This window comes from Argentina anserina, chromosome 4, assembly GCF_933775445.1.
Source record: "Argentina anserina chromosome 4, drPotAnse1.1, whole genome shotgun sequence".
Classification (NCBI taxonomy): Eukaryota; Viridiplantae; Streptophyta; class Magnoliopsida; order Rosales; family Rosaceae; genus Argentina; species Argentina anserina.
The window spans coordinates 8,326,958-8,353,539 of NC_065875.1; the positions used below are offsets into that span (position 1 = coordinate 8,326,958).

At 37.6% G+C, this 26,582-nt stretch overlaps 2 protein-coding genes across 2 annotated transcripts; one reads left to right on the forward strand and one right to left on the reverse strand.

Annotated features, from left to right (window-relative positions):
• Positions 1 to 7,175: 7,175 nt before the first annotated feature.
• Positions 7,176 to 8,829, reverse strand: LOC126789796 (RING-H2 finger protein ATL13). The gene has a single exon (XM_050515848.1). It carries the CDS (start codon positions 8,706 to 8,708, stop codon positions 7,272 to 7,274), a length of 1,437 nt encoding a protein of 478 aa, XP_050371805.1. The 5' UTR covers positions 8,709 to 8,829; the 3' UTR covers positions 7,176 to 7,271.
• A 10,858-nt stretch (positions 8,830 to 19,687) lies between these two features.
• Positions 19,688 to 26,256, forward strand: LOC126789947 (E3 ubiquitin-protein ligase XBAT32). The gene is made up of 10 exons (XM_050516032.1): positions 19,688 to 20,708; positions 20,803 to 20,862; positions 21,009 to 21,080; positions 21,171 to 21,346; positions 21,434 to 21,594; positions 21,982 to 22,040; positions 22,141 to 22,187; positions 23,203 to 23,352; positions 23,951 to 24,042; positions 25,546 to 26,256. Exons 1-10 carry the CDS (start codon positions 20,514 to 20,516, stop codon positions 26,046 to 26,048), a joined length of 1,515 nt encoding a protein of 504 aa, XP_050371989.1. The 5' UTR covers positions 19,688 to 20,513; the 3' UTR covers positions 26,049 to 26,256.
• Positions 26,257 to 26,582: the final 326 nt, after the last annotated feature.

Consider the following 26,582-nt stretch of genomic DNA (forward strand, 5'->3'; position numbering starts at 1 on the left):
TTTTGATGTTTAGGGACCTTTTAAAGAGCCTACAGTCATGGGTATGCGATATTATGTGTTTTTTATTCATGATTGCACTAGGTCGTCATGGGTTGTTCTTCTTCAAACCAGAGATGAGATTTTTCATGCTTTTCAAGCTTTTCACACTCATGTCCAAACATAGTATAATAGTACCATTAGGATTCTTCGTTCTGATAATGGGAGGGGAAGTATGTCAGTCATAGATTGTTGGTTAGAACGTCTATAAAATACCCTGAAAAACATCATCGTTAGTATAGAATAAGCAGGAATCGTTCAGTCCGGGGAATCAAAAGGGCCTCAAAACTTATCATGTTAATGGGGGATTTGATTTGGATTCTAAAACTACAACTTAAAATAAATCCTAAATTACTTATATACAATTGATCTACCACTCATCACATAACTAAAACACGAATTCTACTTAAGAAACATGTATGACACGTATAGAACAACATATAGGCAGCAAGTATTTTCGATTCTTGTTAAGAACATTTCAATTCCAATTCTAATTAGAGTCCGAAGCGGTTCATCTAATCATTAAAACTTCTTAGTTATTTAGAATCAACGAAGCGTTCAATCCTAAACATATGCTAAAAAGACTTCAACATAACGAAGCGTAGTAGTTAAACAACAAAGTAACACATAAGCACAATAAGTCGAATTGGAAACATGTAAGCAAGCATGGCGTCACTCATCTTAATTAAGCATGCAAATTCCAAGAACTATCACAACCCTAAACAAGTATTAATAATTGAAACACGAAGCGCATATTCAATCAATGAACATTTTGGTGAATTAAATCGCAAACCTAGGAGAACCATGGCCTTGGCTTCCTCAAGCATTGATTTAGATGCACAAGTTCATGGAATAAGTTGAAATAAAACCTAAATTATTTCGAAAATCCTACTGCCCTAAGCTATTACACATGGCATATACACATGATCAAGCATTCATACAATCAAAATATAAAACCAAATAAGTCTGAATTTATGTTCTTCATATAGAAACCGAAAATAATATCCAAGAATTCATACAATAAAATCGAAAATTGCAGAAAACCTAAATAAAAATTACAAGCCATGGATGAATCACACATTAGAAACCTTGAAGGATGAAGCAAAGATGAATTCGATTATGGAGAGACAAGAGGGGGAGCACGGCTTGGTGGAGAATGGATGAAGTTTTTGGCTCGAATTTTCTGGGTATTTTGGCAGGGTTTCGGCTTGGATTTATGAGAGAATGGAGATGATGAATTGTGAGGGAGGCCGTGCCTTTTATAGAGGAAGGAGGAGAGGAGAGGCTGCTAGGGTTTTGATGGGCTGATCCATGTATGCACGGCTGAGATCTTCAAGGCTCCCATCGATCGAATGGCTCTCATTGTTTCCTTGATTTATTCAGCCTTTATCTCCTATTTCTTCTAGGGTTACACGGCATGGGCTGGACTCCTTTTCCTTGGCTGATTGCTTGGCACGGCAAGACTCCTTAAATGCACAGCTAAATTCCTTTCTTTTCCTCAATGAACTTGGACGGAATCATGTCCTTCTTTTCCTCTAATCCGTGTATGTGTGACTCCTTGTAGCTCACGGCTCCTTATTTCTCTCATGTGTAGATAGCACAGCTGGGCTCTCCTTTTTCTTCTTGGATATGGGCTGAAAACATGAGTAGCTTCATCTTCAAGCTCCTTGCCGTGCTCTACTCTTTTCCAACATGGAATAGGACTCCTTGAAATTCTCCAACTAGTGCCTCTTTCTTTTCCCATGAATTATCTCTTTTATCTGAAAATAAAAACCAAAATTAATGAGTAGAAGATAATTCATTCGAAAATGATATCTTAATATAGACATTGTTGTCTTAAAAAGACACATGTAATAGATGAGCTCAGATAGATTAGGAAAGTTTCTAATTTGCAAAAAGAAAACTTACTAAAACAAGTAAGTTACTAGAACAAGAAAGTTCATTTAGGAAAGTTTCATAATAAGAGTTTGAGTTCAAGTAGGACTTTCCCAAATGATACATTTCCTAGTCTAACAAGGATTCCTAATGCAAACAGGACTCTCAAGATAACGCCAATGCAACTAAAACGTAGAAAGATGAAGACTCCTAATTCAACTAGGATTCCTACTCAAACTAGGACTCTAGACCATTCTTCGTTTTTAACTCGTTTAAGCACAAAGACACATCCATAACCATCCTAGATTCCTATTGTGACTCAATGACTCGATATTACAACAATAAGGGCTAAGGAAAGTACAAATGGAGGTAAAAACATATTAAGAACGTAGCACAAAGTGCTCCTTTCATGTTTTCAATAGTTTTTTAAAGATCATGAGATTATTCACCAAATCACATGTTCACGAACACTAGATCAAAATGGGATGTCGGAAAGGAAATACCGTCATCTCCTTGATATGGCTCGTTCTATTCTTTTTAGTTCTCATATGTCTAAGTATCTATGTGGTGATGTTATAGCAGCTTCAGCTCATCTTATCAACCGTCTTCCATCTAGTGTCCTTCAGGGAAACATTCCTCTTTAGGTTCTTGCATCTCGTGTATCTATTCCCTCTTTTCATAATATACTTGCCCGTGGTTTTTGTTGTGGTTTTTGTTCATGTCCCTAAAAGCCAGAGAAGGTCGAAGTTGGATCCCCGGGCGATCAAGTGTGTGCTTGTTGGATATGGAAGCAATCAGAAAGGATAAATGTGTTATCATCCACCCACCATAAAGTACTATGTGACTATGGATGTTATGTTCTTTGAAAACATAAGTTATTTTACCTCTTCTAATCCAGCCCTTCAGGGGAGAACTCATTTTCCGAAGAGCTGTATCATGGCGATGGGGAGGAATAAAAAAGTGTCTTTGTTGGAGATACTTTGACTCCAGTAGCATAAACTCATTCTAAGGTGGAAACTTCAGATAATCAAGTACCATCAGTAGAAGAAACTCATTATGAGGTAGAAACTTCAGATAATAATGTACCAGCAGTAGCATAAACTCATTATGAGTTGGAAACTTCAGATAATCAGGTACCAGCAGTGCAAAAACTCCACCAGAGGTAGAAGCATTAGACACCCAGGTTTCAGAAGGAGAACCAATAGTTGAGAGAACAACTGCCCCTCCCGCCATCACTCATACCCCCCAACCAACAACTTACTAGTGCAGAAGATCACTCATCTGAGGTATGTCCATCCACTGGTACTAGTAGTGAGTCTGATAGTAGACAATATGTGTTACCAAACATGTTTATTAGAGGTCAACCCCCAAAAGATATGAACCTAGTTTATAGGTCAAATCAAAATATCCAGTAGCCAACTATATGTCCATTAGGAGATTATCAAAGTCATATGAATCTTTTGTGAAACAAATATCTGTTGTATCAGTACCTAACAAAGTGCATGATGTATTGGGGGATCCAAAATGGAGGAGAGCAATGGAGAAAGAGATGGAGGCATTACAGAAAAATGATACTTGGGAACTTGTGCCTCCACCACATGGAAAGAATGTTGTAGGGTGTCGTTGATGTTCACTTTGAAGCATAATGCGGATGGATCAATAAGCAGGTATAAAGCACACCTTGTTGCGAATGAGTTTACTCAGACATATGCTATTGATTATGATGAGATTTTTGCTCGTGTTGTAAAGATGAACACTATCTGAGTTCTCCTTTCATTTGCTGCTATTTTGAATTGGCCGCTCCAACAGTTTGATGTTAAGAATACATTTCTTCATAAAGAGTTAGCTGAACAAGTGTATATGAGTCTCCCTCCAAGGTACATAACTACTTATTCTGGTGATTTTTTGTGCAAATTGATAAAGTCTCTATATGGTTGATAGGAGCACAAAGTGTGACGTTCTTAATGTTTATATACCCTATTCTTATGCTTTGTTACTTCTTATTTAGTTGTTTTAGGTTCATAATTGTCATTTGTATGTTCTAAGGAGAGCTATTTCGAATTTTGAATGAATTGATGATGAAATTGTGTTAAGTGTTAGAACTCCTTATTGAGCTAGGATTCCTTACTCGACTATGATTCTACTTTCTTATTTTCATCATTTCCTATTCCTTAATCGACGATTTCTTTTCAGGAAAGACAAATCATATTTGGAAAGGAAGTAGAGTTGCCGAGATGCATTCCTAGTGAGACAAGGAAATCATGTTCGAGTTGAAGAAGGAGAAGAGGAGGCCGGCCTAGCTATTCCTAGTTGGACCAAGAGATGATGCCGTGCAGCCCTTAGTGTGATCTCCCTATTGGACTTGGTTTCCTACATCAAGTTGGATATGGAGTACATGAATCAAAATCCATAACAAAGAGGATTCCAGTTTCCCAATTGGTTTCTATCTCCTAAATGGGACGGCAAGAGGCTTCCTAGACTCCTATATATAGAGGCTCGGCCTCCCCATATTATGATCATCAACCTTGCACACAAAGCACAAGCCATAGCTCTGCCGAAATACTCTTCCATCCTCCAAGAAATCCTAAAACCGAAATTCATCCTTTTCCATCCTTTGGATTCGAAGCAAGTAGCCTAGGATCTTCGTTTGCTTGGAATAAACCCCGTAGGATTATTTCAAAGTGTAACTCTATGATCTTCATGTTTTATTTCGGTTTTATGTTTTCTTGTTCTTGGATGATTTTTGTTTTTGTTTTGTTAAAGTTCAATTCAATCTTGTCTATGAGATAGTTGTTCTTTCGAATTGTGTATGAATTAAAGATTTCGATTTCTATTTCAATGATTTCTGTTTTGATGCCGTGAGTGATTGTTCCATGTTCTTGGTCAAATTTCGATGTGTTCTTATATTACATGTGTGATTGAGACAAGTAGTTGATGTTGCATATGTTAATCATTCAAAGTTAGTAACAATTATGATACAAGTAGTGGAGTAATTGTTCTTTGGTTTTTCACCGATTTTTGATTCTAAGTTCGGCAGTGGATAGGTGTTTAAACATGTTGATTTCTCTATGTGATATGTAATTGCATGATGAATTGGTATGTTAGATTTCGTAGCAAGACAAGTAGTTAAGCTCGAATGTATCCATGTATTAGGAACCAAGTAGGAACTTGATGCATGATTGAACATAGTTTGGAATCTTGATACTTACGGCATGAACATGAATGAGAAGGGAATTCGATGGCTTTGTTCTTACATGATTTGTTTGGTGATTGTTTATGTATTGGTTGGTTGATCACATGTATATATTAGTTTAGGTTTTATTTACTGTTTTTATGATTCAATCCGAACCTATATCAAACCTTTTATATCTTTATGAATTCGTGTTAAGTGTTGTGATCGTAAGCCCTGGATGGATCCCCGGTTTGTGAACGATACTCTCTTGCTTTATACTACTAATGATGTGTTCAGGGTTAAATATTGATGTCGAGTAATCGAGCATTCATCAATGCTCTCAAACAATCACCTCGTGCCTAGTTTGAGAGGTTCTCACAATTTATGCGAATAATTGGTTACAAACAAAGTAATTCATATCGTACCTTGTTTCTTAAGAATCATCAAGGGAATGTAGTAGCTTTGATTATATATGTTAATGATATGGTAATTACTAGCAATGATAATGTAGAGATGGATCGGCTACAGGGACAATTGTCTTCTGAGTTTGAGATGATAGACTTGGGTGATCTCAACTATTGAGGTAGCAAGGGGGAGAGACGAGATTTACTTGTGTCAGAGGAAGTACATACTTGATTTGTTGACAAAGACACGTATGTTAGATTACAAACATATCGACACCCCTATTGAGCAAAACCATCGTCTAATAGAGTATTCAGACCAGATACCAACTGATCGAGCTCGCTATCAGAGTATAGTTGGGCGCGTAAATTATATGACCCATACTAGACTAGATATTGCTTATGCAGTGAGTGTAATGAGTCAGTTCATGCATAATCCAAGTGAGAGTCACATGAATGTTGTTGAAGTTAGGTCCAGTGAGAGGAGTAATGTTCTCTAAACACGACAACATTCTTGAGGTTAGTGACTTTACAAATGCAGACTGTGCTGAAAATATTACAGACAGGAGGTCGACATCATGTTACTTTACCTTTGTATGATGTAATTTGGTTACATGGAAGAGTAAGAAGCAGAAAGTTGTGGCAAGATCAAGTGCTGAGGCTGAGTATAGAGGTATGACTCATGAAGTGTGTGAATTGTTGTGGTTGAGAAATTTACTACGTGATTTGGGTGTTAAGTTGAAAAGTGCTATGCAATTGTATTGTGACAATAAATAAGCAATTGATATATCACAAAATCTAGTACAACATGATCATACTAAACACGTGGAGGTGGATCGTTATTTCATAAAAGAGAAACTACATGCAAAGATTATTAGCTTCATTTTTATCCCTACTAAAGAGCAGCTTGCAGATACACTCACTAAATGAGTTCCTAAGAAAACGTTTTCTGGCTCACTTAGCAAGTTGGACATGGTAGATGTATATGCCCAAACTTGAGGGGGAGTGTTAGCGTGAGTAATGTAATTTAGGGATGTACATCATGTAGTTAATACTTACCTATTATGTATATGGTAGTACGTAGTACATAGAATTATAGTATAATGTATTCTCCATAGATAGCATTCAATGTGAAATGAATAGATATCAGAAAATTAATTATCTAAATCTTGCCTTATATGACTCATCCATGGTAAGCTACTAAGCTTCATATAAAGCTCTTGAACATTTCTCTTATTTGTTTGCATCATGCAGCCTTCGATTCAAAACTTGGAGGAAGTTATATAGATCTGTAGCAAAATTAGTAGGTGGCACATATTACTCTTCTACTCTTGCACACAATGGCCTCCAACTGTTTACGTGAGCCTCTTTAGATCAAGACTTTAATGTCCAGTCCGTCCAAACCTTTCATTTGGTAATAGATACTCTCTTTAATGCAACAGCCTGTATTCACAAGGAAAGAAGGAGTGAAGAACCTCCTTGTTTTATAAAATAAAAAAAGGACTTCCAATTTCCAGTCTTCTATTTCAATTTGAATTGAATCTCCATTCTGCATTAACTATGCTCGTAATAGGGATCTAACAACTTGCTACTATACCATTTAATGTCATTTTTCTCCTGATGTTTGCCATCGGAAAAAACTAAAACTTGCCGGAATCCGGATTAGTACTAAAGTTAATTGAAGACAGATCGTTTGCTCCTTTGTTTTTCATTCAAAGATGACAATTATGTTTCTAGTAAAGAATTATAATTAAACCAAAAGATATTATATAAAGAAGGAAAATAAACTAGATAGTGGGATCTAAAGATGAATGAACAACTTTGTTCTGTCTTCCCATAAGCCAAAGCAGAGTCCTCCTTGCAAAAGATGGTGGATTTGCTTGAGAATCCCAACTGTTGCAGCTTAAATTCCCATCACTCCCCCCATTTTCCCACCTTCCTATGTCAAATTCGGAAATAGTCCTCCTGCTCCCACCACCATTCTTTGCTTTTCCTTCATCTGCGCCTGCCCGGTGACCTGGAAACCGGAACGAAAACGCCCTCCTAGACAGATCGGCGGCTACCACATTCGGCTTCTCATTCTTATTCCTGAGCCAAATCTTTGATATGGAGAAGCTCTCCCTCTTGCTCCTCCCAATGCCATTACCACTAGTAATGCTAGCACTGTGAGTCCCTTCCATTTCAAGGCTTCCAATTGCATCAGCCCCATTGAACTTGAACTCTCTTCTAGACTCGAAATCGCATTCAGACATTGCTTGCCTATGGCCTGGCTCTAAAGGAAAACTGGACTTCTTGCTAGATTGTTTGTTCGTCGATCTTCTAATGGGTACTTGCAATGAAGAATTTTCATCCATTACATAAGCAAAAGACCCCATTGAAAAACACCTTCTTACATCCACATTTCTATTACTACTCCCTTCACCTCCATCGACATTCCTGAACTTGCCAAGCTTTACTTGCACTACTTTTTCCTCCTGATCTACTGCAACTGCCGGATTCGGGTTCCCTTCATCTTTCTTCATGATTTCGCAAGATTTATGTTGGGACAAACCCAATTCCATGTCTCCGTGCAATCCCAGTTGGGAATTCGGACCTAAAACAGAACCAGTTCTGCCTACGGCAGCCAGATGGTCTCTACCAGAAACATTAATCTCTCTCGAGTTTTCGACACTACCCGATTCGAGAACAAGAACAATGGGAGAACAGGTATTGTTTTGAGAGAACTCAGGAAGCAAAGTGGATCTACACAGAGGGCAGGTGGAGTGAGACAAGAGCCAAGTGTCTATACACTCCATATGAAAAGCATGGCTACATTTTGGCAACAATCTGAGCTGGTCTTCAGGCTCAAACTCACAGAGACAAACAGCACAATCAAAAGGATTCTTCAATCCAATAATAGCTTTGTAATTAAACACAGGAAGGGTGTCTATGAAGGACTGGTCAACTCCAGCATCATGCAGATGGAAGAGTTGCTGTAACTGGCCTTGAAGAACAGTCACACTCTCCAAGTCATCTGTGTCTCTGCTTGGAGGTCTTAACAGGAATCTAATAAGCAGGTGAAGCAAACCCGAAACAAAGAAGATGATGGCTAGAATTATGATGATGAGCAATATGCTCGGACTGACCTTGTTCCCGAAACTGAAACTATCTGATTCAAGATTGGAACTTGGAGGTGGTGGAGCAGATAACACTGCTTCTTTGATTTCAAGCAGAGCCCACACCATTGTTTCTGAAGCTTTCTCCAAGCAAGGATTCAAAAAGCTCACCAAGATTGAAGCTTTCTGAGCAAAAATGCCATCTTATGGGCCACTGAGTCTAACTTCAAACTAAGTTGTGTAAGCTGGATATCTGATAGAGACTCAACTACAATAGAAGAGGAAGCTGCATACTTTGTGAGGTAGAGAGAGAGAGAGAGAGAGTATTGAATGGGGGGGGGGGGGTGTTAAGAGATGGAAGTAAATGGCGACACAGATGAGATTTGAAAAAATATAGAGAAACCTACTAATCTACCACCCTGCACCACTAATAAATGAAATTATATCTCATTGGCAAGTTAGTTATTAATCCCCAAATTTTAAAAATTTGAGAACAGCATGACTTCACTGTACTATGATGAAGATTTCATGAAATGCAGGGTCCTGGGGTTGACTTCAAAGCCTTAACTCTATAGCAGCAGACCCAATGTCCACTTCTTTAGGTAGACATTACACTAAAATAATGCACTCCCAGGTCTTCAGAAAATTGCATATGCAAACTTTAATAATTCAGATGGGAATGTGAACCCTGTAAAATGGGGATTTCTTTTCTGGGTTAATAGTTAAATTATCCTGGTCATTCTGGTTCACACTCTTTCCAATTCTTCCATTCGAATTCGATATCGATTTTCTACTAGAGCCAAAAGTGAGTGTCGCCATGTACCAACTCCTTCTAGAGGAGGACAAGATATGCATGGTGAAAACATCCAGAAAGTCAAGTGGGCACAGTAATACGCAATTGGTAATGTGACAAAGGGGAGTGCAGGGTTCGTGAGTGTAGTTTTGTGATGCAAGTGATAGTGTGGAAGACTGGAAGTTGACCGGAGGCAACAGAAGCAAAGCCAGAGCAGAGGTAAGTGTGACACTTTCTGTTTCTATTTTTTGCTCATGGATTTTGTGCGAGTGGCTGAGTCAGTGATGGAAACAAACGCCCACATAGAAGGGTCTTTCCTACTTTCTTTTTGCTCGGTCACGAATCACGACACATACGTTTTGAGGTTTGGTTTTTTTGGCTCCCATTTCATGCGCATCTAATTTTTGCATCGCGGTATTCTGAAATTTTCCTTTTGTAATAGTAAAATCATATGTTTGTATTCAAAAAATTACAATCAAATGATTTGGTATTCACACGGTAAAAATTATAGGTAAAAAGGCGAAAATAACTAACATTCAATACGATTTAAACTCATAACTTCAATGTTGTTAGAGATATTATTTATGAGATTTCGGCTCATCCTAGAGATAAAATTTAGGTGTTATTCGTAACAAATTTCAGCTGCAATGGCAGCTTAAAGAAAAACAGGTGTAGATTAAGTAAGAGGTTGTCCTTCCATTTTGTGAACTTGATAAGTGACTCCACAAGTAGATCAAGAACATTAATCAAATGTACAAAGAATGTGGTGAAGAGAGTAGCACGTACTAGTCGGGACCGCAACAACATTTATACACAATGTAACACAAAGCTTCGGTGTTGGTTTTTGGTTCGGTACTTAGTAATAGATGCTAACTCCTCATGGTCCTAAAACTGTGAAACACCGAAGTGTTGTTGTTTTCATGGATGCCTTGAGTTTCTTGAATCGAACATCTCTACCCGAAAGGAGAGCTAATGTCATTTTCACGTTAATTCAAGTCAAATCTAAACTATGGTTAGGAATTAGGTAGACATGATTGAAAATGGTGGCTAGAATTTGGTATAATATCCACAAGACTAACCAACATGAATGTTTTTTTTTCCTATTCTTTGATGTAGAACGTAGACTAATAATGAAATCCAAATTCCGCATAAACATTTAGCTTACATTCAGTACGAGAGCCTTCTCTAAAGATATGAGTTACCTATAAGTGTATAGAATAAACAAAATCCATGCAAATTAAGCACTCTATTTTTTTGCTTCCAGAGAACCAAGTCAGAAGATTTGAAATAACAAGAGCTGAATCTGTCTCAGGCCGTATTATGTTCCAACTACAAGCCTTGGCTACATTAAGAGCCTCAAAGGCCAAATCTCTTAGCATTTGTAATCAACCAATAGACACGTGTTCATTTAAACAATTTTTTTATTGCAACTGACGATATATATAACAGGAGTTATTTACAGCAGATATTTCTCTCTTTCTCAACCCTATCCTAGAGAGCAACAACCCTTGAGGTACATGCCCTGTCGGCGCGCCTTCACAGTGTCGTCGTCAGATGGGCTAGAAGGGATCTCGTGTCCCATAGAATAAGATCTGGCTGGAGCTGCTACAGGGTGACGGTCTCACAATCGAAGGCTCTTGAATGGCTTGATGTTGGATTTGCTAGGTATAATTTTGGGCTTTCGGGCTTTAGACCAGGATCCATATTATTTCTATATACTGTTTTTTATATGCATTTTATTTTTAGTATTATATGGCGTTATACAGTATACTGCCAATAATACCTTACTACCTTATGGTAAGATAAAATGAGATTTGTGTCTCTCTATGCACCTTGTTTGTCTTATCTGGCCTAGGTAGGCGGCACATCTTTTGTTGGGTTAAATTGTTACAACCTCCTAATAGCATGATGAAACTAAGTGTCGTCGGATTTATTCTCCAGCGACAACATAGTAGGAAAGCTGCAATATTGGATACTAAGATGTGTAATCAAGTTATATATCTAGTGATTTTTCCATTATGTCACTGTTGTGACAAAGCAAATAGATTCGTCATTAGAATAATACTTTTTGCTAGTTGATACTATGTTAAATACTTATTTGTAGGGATTTATGATATAATTTAAGGTATTTGTAATCATGGGTTTATGCTTCACATCCCTTGTATTCAACGGTTTTATTAATGAAGACTTTAGGCAGCCGACTTTAGGCAGCCGCACCAGCCAATTACTTAAAAAAATAAATATTAAATATCCTTATAACTTATAGCTCTAATGGATACATCTCTAGTTCTTGGTGACAGTGCTTAGTTCTAGCTAATCATATTTTGTTAACCAAGTTTTTTGTGTGATGTTAATTAACCGGACGAGCCATAGCAATAACTGCCAATAAGGAAGCCGCGAGGTCAAGTTTTACTCGAATGTCTTTGATTTTTTTAAGGAGTTTGAAACCCAATCTAGCGGGAGACTCAACCCGTGTCTTCGATCATCTCGATGCAAATAGATAATCAAATAGTTCAAAGTATGCTTGTAATAACCCTAATTTTCAAAATGATATTTGATTTGATTTGAATTCTATAAAGTTGTAAAATTCAATTAAAACGAATGTGATTGTTTGCGGTGTTACGAAACGAAAAACGGAAACGTTCTCGGAACGTTTAATTAGAAAAACGTTACGTTTCCGCAACGTATATATCGACTTTTACTCCGTCGATCGTTTGTGAAAACTTTCTTCACAAAAGTTGTAGAGCTCATCGATACGAGTTCGTGAGTATGTGACGCGTTCGAATCGGACGTCGTACGTAAAAGTTATTAACGACGGAAGTTAGTTTCCGATTTTAGAGGGGGGTATAAAAGGAAACTTTGTGAAGTAGGGTTCCCATTTTCAGAAACCCACTTCCTTCATTCACCCCGCGCCTCCCTTCTCTCCCTCTCACCCGATCCTTCCTCTCCCCTCTCGGCTTCACCATCGATCTCCCATCTCAGGGAGACGTGGTCCTCACCGCCGGCCTAGGAGGCACCGCACCACCCCCCGCAGGCAACCCCAAGGAGGACGCACCCTCTCGCGTTGCGCCGGAGCTCCACCAACATCTCCAAGTTGCTGCGTTTCCTCCGCCGTGTCAAAACCAAACTCCGGTGGTCTCCAAGCTTGATTGAGGTGAGGGTTAGCATGAGTAGTTTGTTGTGATGCTTGATTGTCGATTTGTGGTTGATTGGTTGCGTTTTGGAAGAGATTGGTGGAGGAGGGTTTTGGGAGGAGATGCCGCCGCCTTAGGCGGCGCGTGTAAACGCATGGTGGTGCCTAGGCACGGTGTGATGGCGTGGGAAGGAAGAGGGGAGGAAGGAGAAGAGAATGGGCTCGGAGGTGGCGCGATACGCGCCGTGATCGGTGTCGGCGCGTGAGCACCACGCGCGGCCTGCCGGCGGGTGGCGCGTGCACCCCACGCGCCGCCACGTGCGGCGGCGTGAACAGTGATTCCGAGAATGGTATTTTGGTAATTTACTTACGTACGGTAAATGTAAATTTTATTTACGTACGGTAAATGTAAATTAAATTTTACGTACGGTAAATGTAAATATAAATTACTTTCAGTAATTGTAAAAAGTAATTTGTAAAAGGTAATTTAGTAAATTTTATTTACTGAGATTGTATTTACATTTGAATAGTATGTATACGTACAGAAATACGTATTATTTGTGTATTTGTACAGCAATACATGAACAGTACTGTGAACAGTAACCGTGAACAGTAAATTCGTAAAACCGGAAATTGCTGAACAGTAACCGATTATTACTGTTTCGGCATTTAAAGGTTTACGAAACGTTTCTAAATTCTTTTCTTATCTTTTCAAGGTGATCTATAAAGCAAGGAAATGAATTATCTTCGGAAATTGTGGGATTACGCTCGACTCGATAAGGTGAGTAAAATCTCACATATTTACGAATCTACCATTGCGGTGATTCTAAGATATTTGCAAGAGTTTTTAATATTGAAATACGACATGTATACAATATAATAGATTCTATATATATTGTATAAATGGTAATAAGTACATATATATATAATTTGCTATATTATATACTGTTATGAATTCATCTGGATTAGGTCAATTCGATGACAAGCATGTGAGTTTAATATTGAGATTGTTAAACGTTTTGTCTTCGGACGTGTGTATAAATTATGACATGTATAAGATATAATGGATTATATATATATATCGTACAAATGGTAAATAAATACGTATATATATAGTTTGCTATATAATATACTGTTATGATTTTATTGTGATTTTGATTTGTACAATATGATGTGAGATTATTGTACGTGACTTTTAACATTGAGATTGTTAAAATGTGAATTGTCTTCGGACCTGATGTTTAGTACAATATGATGTGAGATTATTGTACGTGTTTGGCAAGTCGAAACCTAGCCTTTGGCCGGGCGAAAGTTACGATACAGTTAGAGCTCTAGTCTGTCTGCCTTAGTACTGCATGTGAGGTAACGGGTGGTTATCTGCTCATGGGTACTCAGATTGTTTTGGATGTTGGGTAGCGGGTGGCTATCCAATATCGGCGGTGTATTACGAGAGGGGTAACAGATGTGTACCAGCGTTCTTGGTACCCGTAATATAAATGCATTTGGGTAACCAGAAGGGTTACTTAATTTCTCATGAGCGTTTTATCTCATATTCCTTTGGGACGACCAGATGGGCCGTCCATTGACTCATGAGTGCATTTATATTTGATGATTTGTGATCTTTCGTATATATTGATATGCAATTATATTTTCATTTTACTCATACGAGCTATAAGCTTACCGGGTTTGTGTTTACAATCCCGGTGCACCAATCCGATGGTGTAGGGGATAATTCCGCAGGTGTTGATTAGTGGAGATTGAGTGGTGACTCCAGAGGCTCGAAGTCGTTCATATCCTACTGGTGGTGAGGTTTCTAGCGTGGATTTGGGTGTGAGAATTGGTGTGGTTTTATTTGTGAGATTTGTGAGTGATTGTGAGGATTATTATATTTCTATTTTATGTATGGATTATAAATTTGGTTTGTAATAATTGGTTGGTCCGAGTTGTATTGAGAACTCAGAATTGATCCGCTGTGACATTTTAAATGATTTCGATTTCATTGAGATTATTTTGTGTTTAACGACTTTAAAATTTTGAGTTTTTAAACTCGAAATTTTGGAGTCGTTACAATGCTCCAACGAGAATCAAGATCAGGAGCTCAATCCTGTCGACACAATTAATCTTGAAGAAAGTCATCTTCCTTACTGGGGATACTAAACCTAACAAATTAAGGTAAGGAGAACGCACCTTTTGTTGTCCTTTTGTAGTCTTGTGCCATTATTTTGCCTACAAATCTAAGAAGAAGGATCGAGGCCGGAATACACGTTTCCTATCGTAGTTGTTTTTTTGTTTCTATCATAGTTGTTGAATGAAACTGATTTATGCTAATAGAGTAGCGCGCGGCAGAGTATAGCATGCTAAGTGTAAGCATGTAGCAATAACATGCCTGACTAAAATAAGCAAACGAAGCCGAGAAGGTAGCTAAATCAAGCATCGAGTGATATTTATGTCAAAGGAAGTTGACAATATTTGCATGTGAAATCCAGGTACATCCTTAATATATTAATCACGGCTAATACAAGTCATCACCTTCTATCTTAACTAACTTAAGCTACTTCCTTCGTCCCATCTGGACTTAATTGTCAAAGTTTAGTTTCCAAAGCGTCTTGTCTATTGAAGAAAATAGTGATTTTTTGTTCGTTCTGGTTGTCGAAATAGTTTGGGAAAATTTGTCAAGGTTAACAAAACATAACCACAATTATAGTGTGTAGCTGCAGTTCACATTCTAGATCGAATAGATATATCTGGGTAAAAGACTTAGGAAGATTAGTATCCTGATCCATGTGCTGATGTGCAATATATCCACGCATGACACCATGGTTTCTATGTAATTTTCAAAAGTGACAAGAAAACACATCTTTTAGTAGAAGAAATTAGTTACTTCACATTGCATGCCCTGGCCTAGTTAGTAGTTAATCGCCATCGTTGAGTTTGCATTGTTAGCTAACTTAATCTACATGGGGAAGCAATAAATTACTCGCGAAGAATTGGGAATGCTATTATGTGAAGAAAAATTAATATTATTTGTCCAAAAGTAAAAATATGGGTCTGTTAATAAGAAATATTTAAAGTGTTTAACTAGTTCAGCTTACAATATTGAGGTCATGAGTTCAAATTTCACTGACACATGTAACGAAGGGCGTGTGAATTCTTTAATATGTTTTTAAGGAGCAAGTGAGAAAATAGTTCCGCAGAATAAATTAAATTTGCTACTAAGATCTACAAATTAAATTCACTCATTAGACCTGCATCGTTCATTCAATTACATAGATACTCTCATGTAAAAAGACAATATATAGGACACTAAATTTGTTTAACAAAAACACATTGGATTATAATCAAATGAGCAGCTAGGGATCCTTACAAATCTCTCAAACCAAGTTTTAACATCAATAATCATCATTGATATCTCTAGATTTATCACATTCTAGATCGGTTAGACATCGGCTTGGGATTGATAAAGTCAGAGTTGGTGCTCGGATTTGGAATTGGCCTTCGGCGAGTGGAGCGTGCTATGGCTTTGATGCGATTAAGGGTTGTCTGACCTTCATTCTTAGTACAAGCGCGACTTTGTACTGATGCGTTGGTGGTGGCTTGTTGTGGTGGTTTCGGGTCATATTTAGGGCTAGGCTCCCTGCGTCGATCTCGATTTGGTTTGACTGAGATCAAGGCTTGGATTCCAGGATCCAGTCGATGCTTGCTCAGAGTCGGTGGTTGTTACAAATGCTTGGATGACCAAGTCATCTTTGTTTGGGCTTGGGCTTGGGCTTGGGCTTGGGCTTGGGCTTGGTACATGCTCAGGCTAGGTTTGGTTACTTTTAAGCTCACGCACACATGGGCTCATATATAGGATCCTAGTGGGTGGTATTGGTCGATTTGGGTTTCAAATTCAATCCGGGACCCATATTTAGGATTTTAGTTTCTTGTAGTTACGAATTTTGATTCTTGATTTTAAAGCTTATTCTTATGGTTTCAACATACAAATTACTAGAATTTTAGAAATTTAAAGATTGTGATAGTTTTACACATTTCGATTTTAATGTAACCCGCAATAGTAGAATGTGTTCATGTTGTTTCCTACTCATGATCAATGAAAAGTTTATGTCTTTTGCTAAAATATATATATCACAAGCGGTATAAACTATAAACAATATACACCCGAGCCGAGGGTATCATGACCACCTAGAACAAAGTTCAACCAGAAGGTTTGAACAATGTATTAAGATTGACTCTTTAGGATTTACTAGGGGTGGGCACGGGACGGGATGGGACGGGACGGGGCTCATCCCACGTCCCGTCCCACTCTTTTAAATCGGGACGGGATCGGGACGGGACGAGGGTTTTTAAGAATGCATCCTACTCGGGATTAATCCCGGTTGGGACGGGATGGGATCGGGACGGGACGAGACAAATCCCACCTTCCTATGAAGTTAAATAAAAACTTTTTTTTTACTTTTTTATTAACAAAATAACATTTAATAATGAAATTTTAACAAAAAAAATACATATTATGTTCAAAATATTATAATTTACCATTATTATTTGAGTTGATATAATTTTGGAGTTATTAAGAACATAAATCAGTTTTATTTTGATACAAATATATAAGAATTTTTAAGTTTTCATTAAATGTGGGACGGGACGGGACGAAGCGGGATAGAAATTATTCGTCCCACGTCCCGTCCCACTATTATGAAACGGGACGGGATCGGGACGGGATGAACGTTTTTAGACCTCCGTTCCGTCTCGTCCCTACGAATTTCAGGACGGGATCGGGATTTCCGTTTTTTATGCCCACCCCTAGGATTTACCATATATTTTTGCTTCCCTTCCTAAAATCTTTGTTGAAATGCAATCACAAAATTGAAACCCCCGTCACTGCGCGATGAATACATACCAGTGATACGACACAAATTCATTTTTTTTGAAGGACGACACCATTTCTTGTAACATCCGGTTATTAATACTGAGAATCTAGTGGTCGATCCATGAACTAGAACTAGGGAGTTCTTGGGAACTGGATTAATTTGCCAAACCAAAGAGACTCCGAGGCTCCATTCAAAAACAAAAACAAAAACAGACTCCGAGGCTTAATTGTGAAGGATTATAGTCGTATTGTTGGAAAAAACTTTATTATGTTCATTCTCTTATGCAGTTATGTGACTTATGTGTCGTTTAATTTGCAGTTTTGCACAGACTTTTTTTTGGAATATTATTAAGAATTCTCCTCTGCAATTGTCATGGAGATGAGGATCCCATATTTTCACTACGTAAAAATGCCTAAGCAAACATCGCACATGGAAGTTTCTACTTGCTAAATGCTAATAGTTGTACGAATGTTTCTAAGTCTTACTTGTCTACACCCTGTTATGTTGAATATATAGCTGGATGCTTGAAAGTTGGTTTCTTTTGTAAACTGCATGCTTATGATGAAATGTGACGATGTTGTCAATGCACAAAATGATTCCATAATAGTTGGGCTTCAATTAGCTACATGAGTGGATCGGCATTATCGAATGCGCTTTCTCTTCTTTTATTTATTCAATTCCTGATGGGCCAGGGAATGCTTATCTACTTTCCTTTTCTCTCAATAACTTGATCCTGTCATTCTAGAAATTCCAGTGATCAAACGTGTTCAATGGGGTTTGAAACGAGTCAAGTCGGGTGACTCGGTATGTGCTTGTGCTACTATTTTATTCAATGGCGGAACCACGGTATAAAAATGAGGCGGACTATAAGTTGTATATCTATAAGTAACCGGCGTGTTTACGAATTTAGAATGAAATTCATGAGAAATAAGTGTTGGAATGAATCAGAAACTGATTGAGAATTGTACGTGGAGATTTTAATTTTTTTGAAACCTTTATTTTTACGATTGATGTTATTTATTTACTATGAGTAATTAAAATTAATACTAACAATTATTAGAATATCTTTTAGTATTGTGGTACAAAATGACCGAATTGATTCCTGATTGAAAGGTATGACCCACACTAATTTTAATTTCACCATGTATAGGTAAACGCAGGAACTCTTGTTCCAGAATCATTCATTCAGTTCTCAATTTTATTCCTACTAAGCAAACCCACCAATTTTTTTTTTTTTTAGTTAATGTCTTGTGAAGTGTTGGATGAGATGTGAAGGATGGGTGCAGATGTTATAAGTAAAGCATCAAGGGTGAAGGTGTTTTGCGTGCAGACTTTGGGTATGCGTGCGAAGTCAAGATGAGTTAGCCTTTGTCATCAATCATTTTCTAGGTTAGGGGAGTTAATTTAATTTTTATGCTTTGCTTTTTGGTTTTTCAAACTTTATCTGATGTTTTAGACGCTTTATTTTTTTTGCTTAAACTTTGGTTTTAAATAAGCACCATGGGTGTGTTATAATTGCTTAGTAGCATTGTAGTTTTAGAGTGGCTTGTCACTCTATTGATCGACCCTCTTGGTCCTTATGACATTGTCGCTAATAGAATTTGATTCATTCTTCTAAAAAATAATATAAAATTTGTGCCATAAACATATGATCTTGGAGTTCTCAATACGGAGGATATAAATTTATGTTCATCTTTGATTAACTATAAATGCAACCCACTCTCTAATTAATCCTTGATATCTGATTCTATAAATAGTTGTTTTTTCGACACTAGAGAGTTGGTGATCTTGGAGTTCTCAATACGGAGGATATAAATTTATGTTTATCTTTGATTAACTATAAATGTAACCCACTCTCTAATTAATCCTTTATATCTGATTCTATAAATAGTTGTTTTTCCGACAGTAGAGAGTTGGTTAAAGTAAGTTTGGGGGGGGGGGGGGGGGGGGGTTTCGTTCCGATTTACCTCCTAGTATTGTCACGGAACATTATCTCTAGGGATCGTATCTTTTGTTTCATTGTCGTCATTGTTTTGATGATTTGTTTTAGCAAGTTACAGTTCATGTGGTCAACTAAGAAAGACTCGATCATGTCGTACCTTGATCAAGGCGAGCTAGGTGTTAACGACAATCGCATCTAGCTGTCGTGCCAAAACAAAAAACAAAAGAGGCGGACGAGCCAAATCAGGCGACCCTGCGTGGACTTGGTAAGAGTAAAAATGGAGGGAGAGAGTGAGAGACAGAGATGCGAAAAGAGCAGGCCAACTACTAAGTTGACTCCCTAATAATATCTCCCACCATGGAAACACGCTTTTCTTGCAGGCACAACTTCCTCCTCTTCCTATTATTGGTTGAGGTTACAGAACATGATGCAAATAAATCACCCCCTTCAATCCCCCTCTCATTTTCTTTTCCCTCTTTTATTGCCAAAAATTCCTACCCTTTTCCAATCCATCCATTCCTTTTGCCCACAACCCATTATAGCATGATCTATCATTGCTCTCTTTCCTTTAAAATATGATCATCAAACCCCTAAACAAGGGGATATGCCATCTGGGTTTTCAAGATTTTGATCATTTTATGGCATATCTGGAAAGCTGGGAGTCGATTCCATTGGCATGTGGACATTGAAGGGTTTGATTTTTTGGGGAGGAATTGGGTCGTTTCTCTCTGGCTTTGGAAGCTTTGATTCTGGGAGGAATGCGTCTGGTAGTGCTAGTACCCAAGTGGGTTTGAAATGCTATGATTCCTTGGGGACAATGAGTGTGACGAAATGGGATTTTGTTTAGATTAAGTCTTTTTGACGGTTTCTTGTGTGTCTTATCCAAATTTCTTGAAGTTCACGGAACATGTGTTGTAACTAATCTCTGAACAGTGACATCCAAAATCACATTTTCTTATTGGCGGTTTGAGGGTGGTTTGTTCTTCTTTTGCTCTTGAAAAAGAGAAGAAGAACAAGTCTCAATCACTCTCTGGGAACATTACAGTGAGATTCTTTACCGTTACAACCAACTTCCTCTTCAGCAACCGTTGTGGGGTAGTTGTTTCTGGTTTGGTATAAGGAACCAACGACCCCTTTGTCTCTGTTTTTGGTTTAGTTTGTAGTCAATTGTAGTCTGCTCTCAGTTCTGGGGGTGATCATGAAGTTTCTAAGCGTTGTGGGAAACTCTTTTGGATGCTCAGCATCCGGGGAGCGGTTAGTTTCAGCTGCAAGAGATGGAGATCTTCAAGAGGCCAAGGCCTTGTTGGAATGTAATCCTCGTCTAGCAAGGTACTCTACTTTTGGTGTTAGGAATTCGCCGCTCCATTATTCTGCAGCTCAGGGCCACCACGAGGTATATGTTTATCGAATTTGTGTTTCAGATATTGATCTCCTTTGTGATTGCTTATCTGGTTTTGATGTCATTGTGGTTTTGTTTGGTGTCATAGATAGTTACACTCTTGCTTGAGTCTGGAATTGACATTAATCTCAGGAATTATCGTGGTCAGGTAATATTAGAAGTGGAAAACTGTTGACATTATATCAATCATCACAAGGAATTTTTAATTATTCACCTCTTCAATATTGCTTTCTTATGATTTTGCTACAAGCTATTGTCAAAATATTTATACTGTACTTTAAATTTGATTTACAGACTGCTTTGATGCAAGCTTGCCAACATGGTCATTGGGAGGTCGTTCTGACCTTGATTTTGTTTAAAGCCACTGTAAGATTGTCTACTTATAAGCCGCTTTTCCAGTAATTCTTTAACAACAATGTGCTTAAGAAATTTGACATTATTAAAAACCCAATGTAGATTCACAGAGCAGACTATCTAAATGGGGGTACCGCACTCCACTTTGCTGCGTTAAATGGTCATACTCGGTGCGTTAGGATCCTCCTCACAGATTACATTCCCAGCAGTCCGGATTTTTGGAATATGTTAAGGAATGCATTAGAGAATGAAGAACCAATTACAGAGTTTGATCATGAGTAATTCCATACCCATTTTATCAGTTTATCACCTTCCATATATTTTCCTGTGGTCTATGTTGATATATTTTTCTTTCCCATTTCCAGTGTTATGGGTCAGATAATTAACAGGCCTGCTGATGGAGGAATTACTGCTCTGCATATGGCAGCACTAAATGGCCATCTTGAAACTGTGCAACTACTTTTGGATTTAGGGGCTTCTCTTTCTGCAGTTACTGTGGAAGATGGAGCTACAATTGATTTAATAGGTAAAGGGTTTAATTCATCTGCTGCAAATAGCATTGTCCCATTATTATTTAAAAATCTGGTATAATTTAACTTTAATATATCACTTGCCATGTTAAATGCAGTGAATTGTTTTAGAATTTGAATTACATCAGGCATATTAAGTAGTGTAACATAGATTCAATATTGGATCCGAGCCTTCTGGCAAACTCCTGAAATGTTTGTCTTTTGAGCTCTGGTGTAGAAGAGATCATATCCATAGTGGTTGCAATTCTAAACTATTGATAGACATTTTCGAAACCTTTTTTCGTGTGATGTTGTTGATCATCATCATGAAAGGCTTAAGACTCCCATTATACGCTGATGATTTTGCAGTTACATCTTTGATAACTTACCACTTTAATTTGCAGGGGCTGGAAGCACAGCACTACATTATGCTGCATGTGGAGGAAATGCACAGTGTTGTCAGGTATGCCCTTGATTTTATTAAAGATATGCTCTAAAATGCTACAATCCCTACAACCTTACTGGTCATGATGATTAATACTGATGTTTGATGCTGTTGTCAGATTTTGATATCCAGGGGTGCCAGTCTGAGAGCAGAAAATGCAAACGGGTATGTTTTCAACTCAAGCTTTGATTTATTTATCTATTAACTTGATATCCAGGTATGTTTACAATACTTTGACCTATTAACATGGATTCCAGAGTGTTGGGGCGTCATACATGTCCCAAAATTCATTTGTTTAGTGTGGATACTTTCATATGCCTTAGTAGGATTAGTGGATTACTGGGTTTAAACTTGGACTGCCGCAATGGAAACCTTTTAAAATTATCTTAATCTCGAAATTTTCTTGCCTTATTGGTTATGATCACTAGATGATATTACTATCATGTCTCCTTTTATAAAGTATTTTATTTCCTGATTTCATGTTTTGTTACTTTTCTTTGTTTTATATGTTTTGTCCAGAATTCCGATTCAGAACATTGTTATTCTCACATAATTAGTTCAAGAAGAAGTGATCTACTGCAATAATCTAAATAATCAAGTATCTTTGGTTGTGAACATTGTAACAGATTTTTTCATACCTTGATCTAAGTTTCTTTGATGGTTTTAATTTTCTCACGGCTCAAGTTTTGGGATCCGTTGATTTTCTAACTATATATCAGAGCCTCATTTCCAGGAGGTCCTGGGTTCGGGTTTTCCAACCCCTAAATCTTCATATCTTTCTTAATTTATGGGTGAGGTGCACCAATGTTTTTTTTTTGTGTCTCCCTTGATCTGTTTGCTTTTCTTAGCTCTGATTACACAATGATGATCCTGTATTTGTCAACTAAATCAACAATTAGACAGATTTACAATGTGATTCATGGGGCAGTACTGTATAGGTGTTGGTTCATTGATCTGTTATTTTTTCCTTATAAACATGAGTTGTTCAATTATTTCATACTATGTTGTGTTTTATCTGCAGCTTTATGTACCCCTTATATACTATGTTTTTATTATTAGCTTTAGCTCTACTGAGATACTTTAACCTTTTGGTTTAGCCTCAATTGTGTGGTTGTTTATTCATTCTTTACTCATATTCAGTTCTCGAATGAGCCTGTTGTATTTTGTTATTTGTTTAAAGATGGACGCCTTTGATGGTGGCTCGTTCATGGCATAGAAATGGACTTGAAGAAGTCCTGAGCACAGAGCAAGAAGGCCAGTCACCGATACTTCCAAGTCTTCCTTCACAATACCTATCCCTTCCCCTTATGAGCATTGCAAAGATTGCTAGGCAAGTACATTTTGTTAATTCTTTTGCCTAAATTCTACACTATAGCAGCATTATTTATGATATCTAAATTCATTCCAATTAAGGTTTCTGTAACTCTGATTGTCTCAAATCAAAAGATTAGGTTAGAAATTAACAAGCTAACCTAAACCTATATTATGTGGAAGTGTTTATATGTCCTCACCGTCAACAAGTTCTGGAGGATCTAAATACAAGCAGACATTCATATTAAACAAAAAGCTTGCCGCTCTTGGATCAAATATTCTCCATGGTGCATGAGCATGTCACTTTGGCATGCTTCTTAATGCATAACTTTCAGTTGCGAATATCACTTTTTATAATATGTTTCTCGTCACTCATGTTTGTGATATATTCTGACCAGCAACTTTGACAAACTTCATGGCATAGAAAACTTCAATTTGTTAGTAATGCAGAAAATGCGTTTTCCTGTAAATAAAAGTAGTTTGTTTTGGTTTAATTTTCTTTGAATGAGTCTTTTCCTTATGCTCTATTTCTTTTGAATCCCTTTATAACGAATTTGGTGTTCACCAACTTGGGTTTGAATACTAAGCTTATACTCAAATCTTTGTGCCATTTTCAGAGAATGTGGATGGAGGAACAATGATTCTTTACCCACATGCGAAGATCCATGTGTTGTCTGTTTGGAAAGACAGTGCACCGTGGCTGCAGAAGGTAAATTTCTCTTAGAATACAATTAAATTTAGACCAAATATATAGGGCCGCTATGGGGCTATATGGCCGCTATGTTCATTATTAAACTTGTTGAGACGAAAAAATATAAACCAAAGGTATATCCTTTTGATCAGAGGTTGAATCGATCATTAGAAAAGGAATTAGGCCAAAACTTAGTCATGAGCATTCTTAAAGCCCCTTTAGCAAATGAAATTGAATAAAGTGTACTGATAGAGAACAAGAGAAGCAAATGCAAGTCTTTCATAAAAAATTACAAAAGAATTGAGAATGAAGCGTAGTGGTGTAGAAGAAAATGAATCAGTGTAACCAGCATTCTAATGCCCGTTTAGCAAGTGCAAATGCATACGTGCAATGTGAGGGTTCGTTTTAAGTACTGGTGAGGCAGGTAGAAGTGGAGGTAATCCTATACCATTAGTCTGGCTCGGAGACAAATGCAATTATTGAATGTTGTATATTTGGTTGAGTGCAATGGTCAAATCCCATGTTAAGGAGGAAATTCCATACTTATTATGTTAGAAGGAAGCCTTTATTCCTTTTACCGGATAGTGTTATTAGATCCGTAGCTCCAGTACTAATGTTCTTTCCCCTATTATCCACGGGATGGCTTTCTAGGCATGATTGTGATTATGGGCAGTAGAACTGCTAGTTCATATCTTAGTTTAGTTTGGTCATTGTTCAACATGAGGTACCACTGATTTTTGGTTTCTGTGTTCTCAATCAGTTATCTTTACTGGAAGTAGTTGGCCTTCTAATGGGTAAAACTACTAATTAATGGCTGTTTTCCTTGGATTGATTTCTTAGTTGAATATTCCTCTTTGTGTCTCTAAGTTGTTTCTTTCACCTGTGAGATGAGTTCCAATTTAAGAAGACAACCTTTGTTTTTGTTCTTCGATAAGGATCACCTGTTTCTTCATGTACTTGATTTCAGTTGGACATTCTTTTATGTGGCTCAATGCTGTTGTTTTTTCAAACGTGAGATGAGTTCAAATTTTAGGAAGGCAGCCTTTCTCTTTGTTCTTTGTTTAGGATCACATCTTTCTTCATGTACTTGATTTTGGCTGTTAAAACTTTCTTTGAAGCCTCGTGCATCCATATAGAATACAGATGATGAACTAAGGTGCAGTTTGTACTGATAAACAAGAGTAACTTGTGGAATCTAGATGACGTAACATATATTGGGTGTGTCAACCAATAGAAAATTTTTGAATCACAAGAGTAACTTTGAAAATGGAAAGGACATGTGAATCTGGATGTACGGTCTGAACATGAAGCTATCGAATGATTTCCAGAGAAATAGACTGAACTAATAACAGACTTGAGTTCAGTAAAGTTGTTACACATGGATAATTTCCTGTTTTTGAAACTTCATTGTTATTGTACACTTTGGAACGTTTGTGTTCCATTACCATTTAGTTTTGGCTTAGTTTTGTCATGCTTATATTTGTCTGTTTCTAAGGACAATAACAGAGTTTCATGGTACAGGTTGTGATCATGAGTTTTGCACAAGTTGTGCCTTGTACCTATGTTCCACAAGCTGCAACACGACTGTGGCGCGCGGCCCCTTGGGATCAATCGCATGTCCTCTCTGCCGGAATGGCATAGTTTCATTTGTGAAGCTTGTAAAAACAAGACCTATGGTGAAGGGGCCGGCAAAAACTAGTCTATCCCTATCATTTTGCAGCTGTTCAATTGATGAACCAGAGACAAGCTCTATAACCACCCCATTATGCAAATCCAGTTTTCGTTCCACTCGAAAATCTTCGCTGGGATATTTCCGGTCCCAGAGCTTCCAGAAGTTCCCATCTATCAAACTCAACTACAGCCTTTGCATGGGAGGAGTTTCAAACATTACTCCTTGTCTGGTTTCGTGCTCCGCTCATAGATGTTTGAGAGCAGGGTTTAGACGAACAACTTCTCAGCCTGTAAGCAGAAAGTCATGGCTGTGTGCACTCAATCAACAAGCAATGACCAGCAGCGGAGGTTAAAATACATTGTTTTCTTCTTTTCTTCTGGACTATTTGAGTTCTTTTTAAATGAATTTCCATTAATTTCATATTTGTCCTTAGGGTGACTGAAATCATTTGCTACTGCAGTGCTAATTGGAAAATCTGTAAATATACATTCATTGAAAATAAATCTGTACCAAGAAAAAAGGAAAAGAACAGTCTTCAGTAAATTCGCTGATAAACTCATAGTATTTGGACCAATACAACTGTCTATACATTATACTGCTCTTTTGCTTAAACTTGGCAAGCTAGCTAACAAGTTGCAAATCTGTTCAACTCTTTTTGTCTTCTTACCATAATCACATTTAACATAAGAGTATGCCGAGTATAGTGCAGATTCAGAGCATGAAATATAGACCTAGACCTCAGGTCATGCAGTACAAAAGTATTCCCAGCAAGTATGTATTGTAGACTGGCCTTTTGGCTCGTAACTATTACCTGAGGGTATACATTACAAGAGGGTATCAAACAAACTCAAGAAAATCTTAAGTTTTATTCATGCCTATTACAGCA